The sequence below is a fragment of the Plectropomus leopardus genome, unplaced genomic scaffold, assembly GCF_008729295.1.
Source record: "Plectropomus leopardus isolate mb unplaced genomic scaffold, YSFRI_Pleo_2.0 unplaced_scaffold7830, whole genome shotgun sequence".
NCBI classification, from domain to species: Eukaryota; Metazoa; Chordata; class Actinopteri; order Perciformes; family Serranidae; genus Plectropomus; species Plectropomus leopardus.
In genome coordinates, this window is record NW_024686244.1 from 1 (window position 1) to 3,413 (window position 3,413).

The 3,413-nt window shown below is 42.2% G+C and overlaps 1 protein-coding gene across 1 annotated transcript; it reads left to right on the forward strand.

Moving 5' to 3' along the window:
• Positions 1-6: 6 nt before the first annotated feature.
• On the forward strand, positions 7-3,408 carry LOC121940183 (neuroblast differentiation-associated protein AHNAK-like; the record flags this gene model as incomplete). The annotated part of the gene is made up of 1 exon (XM_042483010.1): positions 7-3,408. A coding segment is annotated over exon 1 (3,372 nt), but the record flags the coding sequence as incomplete, so codon positions are not given.
• Positions 3,409-3,413: the final 5 nt, after the last annotated feature.

Here is a 3,413-nt window from a genome sequence, read left to right on the forward strand (position 1 = left end):
AAAGGAAAGATTGATGTAGACATAAAATCTCCCAAGATGGATATAGAAGGACCAGATGTTGACATAGAGGGACATACAGGAGGATTTAAAATGCCCAAATTCCATCTGCCATCCATCGGGTTGAAAGGTCCAAAAGTGGAGGGTCCAGATGTTGATGTCAGCCTCCCGAAAGCTGATATTGATATTAAAGCCCCTGAATTGGATATCCAAGGACCAGATGTTGACATTGGGAGCCCAAGTGGTAAATTAAAAGGACCCAAATTCAGCATGCCAAGCATTTCAGGACCAAAACTTTCCATGCCAGACGTGGATTTCAATCTGAGAGGTCCCAGACTGAAAGGTGACGTGGATGTGTCAGTGCCAAAGATAGAGGGAGACATAAAAGCACCTGATGTCGACATCAAAGGTCCACAGGTTGACATTGAAGGTCCAAAAGGTGGATTTGAATTGCCAAAATTCAAAATGCCATCACTGAACATTAAAGGTCCAAAAGTGGAGGGTCCAGATATTGATGTAGACCTTCCCAAAGGCAAGATTGATGTAGACATAAAAACCCCCAAGGTCGATATAGAAGGACCAGAAGTTGACATGGAGGGCCACAAAGGAGGAATCAAAATGCCTAAATTCAAAGTGCCTTCCTTTGGATTAAAAGGTCCAAAACTGGAGGGTCCAGAAGTTGATGTTAGCCTCCCGAAAGCTGATATTGATATTAAAGCCCCTGAATTGGATATCCAAGGACCAGATGTTGACATAGAGAGTCCAAGTGGTAAATTAAAAGGACCCAAATTCAGCATGCCAAGCATTTCAGGACCAAAACTTTCCATGCCAGATGTGGATTTCAAACTGAAAGGTCCCAAACTGAAAGGTGATGTAGATGTTAAGGTGCCAAAGATAAAGGGAGACATAAAAGCACCAGAGGTTGATATTAAAGGTCCACAGGTTGACGTTGAAGGTCCGAAAGTTGGATTTGACTTGCCAACAATCAAAATGCCATCATTTGGCTTCCAATGTCCAAAAGTGGAGGGTCCAGATGTTGATATAAATGTCCCTGAAGCTAACATTAAAGTGCAAGCACCTGATGTTGATGTCAAAGGTCCACAGCTTGATATCCAAGGGACGAAGGGTGGATTCGAAATGCCTAAAATTAAAATGCCATCAACATCAGGACCCAATTTGCCTGAATTTGACATCGGGTTTAAAGGGCCCAAGATAAAGGGAAATGTGTCAGCACCAAAATTTGAAGGAGACATAAAAACGCCTCAAGGTGAGATCAAAATTCCTACGGTTGAATTTGAATCTCCATCAGGAGAACTTAGCGGGCCAAAGGTGAAATTACCTAAAATATCTGGACCAAAGATATCATTGCCAGATGTTGACATCAACTTGAAAGGATCAAAATCGAAGGCCGATTTGAAGGGTGATGTTCAGCTGCCAAAATCAGAACTTGAGGGACCAGATGTTACTGTTGATGTTCCGGAAATTGGCGCAAAGAAATCTAAATTCAAACTGCCAAAGTTTGGATTTAAGGGCCCAAAGATTAAGGGTCCAGAAACTGATGTGAAAATGGCTAAAGGGGATATCAGTATCAAAGGGAAGACTGGTAGTACTGAAGATCTTGATCTTGACATGGGATTGACTGGTCCAAAAATTAAGGGCTCGAAATTCAAGCTGCCGAAATTTGGCTTCAAAGGTCCAAAGGTTGAACTGCCAGAAGTTGATATTGATCTTCCCAGAGCTGACACTGAAATGAAAATTCCAGATGTTGACATTGAGGGAACAGACATTAAAATTGAAAGTCCAGATGCCAAAATTAAAGGCACAAAACTAAAATTGCCAACTATTACAGGACCGAAAATTCCAATGCCAGATGTGGATTTCAAACTGAAGGGTCCAAAACTCAAAGGTGATGTGGATGTGTCGGTTCCAAAGATTAAGGGAGACATATCAATACCTGATGTTGACATCAAAGGTCCAGAGTTTGATATCAAAGGTCCCAAGGGTGGACTTGACATGCCTAAAATAAAAATGCCGTCATTTGAAATCAAAGCTCCCAAAGTGGAAAGTCCTGATGTTGATATAAATCTTCCCAAAGCAAACATTGCTGTAACTGCACCTGACATTGACTTAAAGGGTCCAAATGTTGAAATCGAAAGCCCTGATGCAAAGCTCAAAGGACCAAAATTTAAACTACCATCAATATCAGGACCGAAACTGCCAGATTGGGATATGAGCCTGAAAGGGCCCAAACTGAAAGGTGATGTGGATGTGTCAGTGCCAAAGATAGAGGGAGACATAAAAGCACCTGATGTTGACATCAAAGGTCCACAGGTAAACATTGAGGGTCCGAAAGGTGGATTTGAAATGCCAAAAATCAAAATGCCATCCTTGAACATTAAAGGTCCAAAAGTGGAGGGTCCAGATGTTGATGTAGACCTTCCCAAAGGCAAGATTGATGTGGACATAAAAACTCCCAAGGTTGATATCCAAGGACCAGATGTTGACATTGAGAGTCCAAGTGGAAAATTAAAAGGACCCAAATTCAGCATGCCAAGCATTTCAGGACCAAAACTTTCCATGCCAGAAGTGGATTTCAATCTGAGAAGTCCCAAGCTGAAAGGTGATGTGGATGTGACAGTGCCAAAGATAGAGGGAGACATAAAAGCACCTGAGGTCGACATCAAAGGTCCACAGGTTGACTTTGAAGGTCCAAAAGGTGGATTTGAATTGCCAAAATTCAAAATGCCATCACTGAACATTAAAGGTCCAAAAGTGGAGGGTCCAGATATTGATGTAGACCTTCCCAAAGGCAAGATTGATGTAGACATAAAAACCCCCAAGGTCGATATAGAAGGACCAGAAGTTGACATGGAGGGCCACAAAGGAGGAATCAAAATGCCTAAATTCAAATTGCCTTCCTTTGGATTTAAAGGTCCAAAACTGGAGGGTCCAGAAGTTGATGTCAGCCTCCCGAAAGCTGATATTGATATTAAAGCCCCTGAATTGGATATCCAAGGACCAGATGTTGACATTGAGAGTCCAAGTGGTAAATTCAAAGGACCCAAATTCAGTATGCCAAGCATTTCAGGACCAAAACTTTCCATGCCAGATGTGGATTTCGATCTAAGAGGTCCCAAGCTGAAAGGTGATGTGGATGTGTCAGTGCCAAAGATAGAGGGAGACATAAAAGCACCTGATGTCGACATCAAAGGTCCACAGGTTGACATTGAAGGTCCAAAAGGTGGATTTGAATTGCCAAAATTCAAAATGCCATCACTGAACATTAAAGGTCCAAAAGTGGAGGGTCCAGATATTGATGTAGACCTCCCCAAAGGCAAGATTGATGTAGACATAAAAACTCCCAAGGTCGACATAGAAGGACCAGAAGTTGACATGGAGGGCCACAAAGGAGGAAT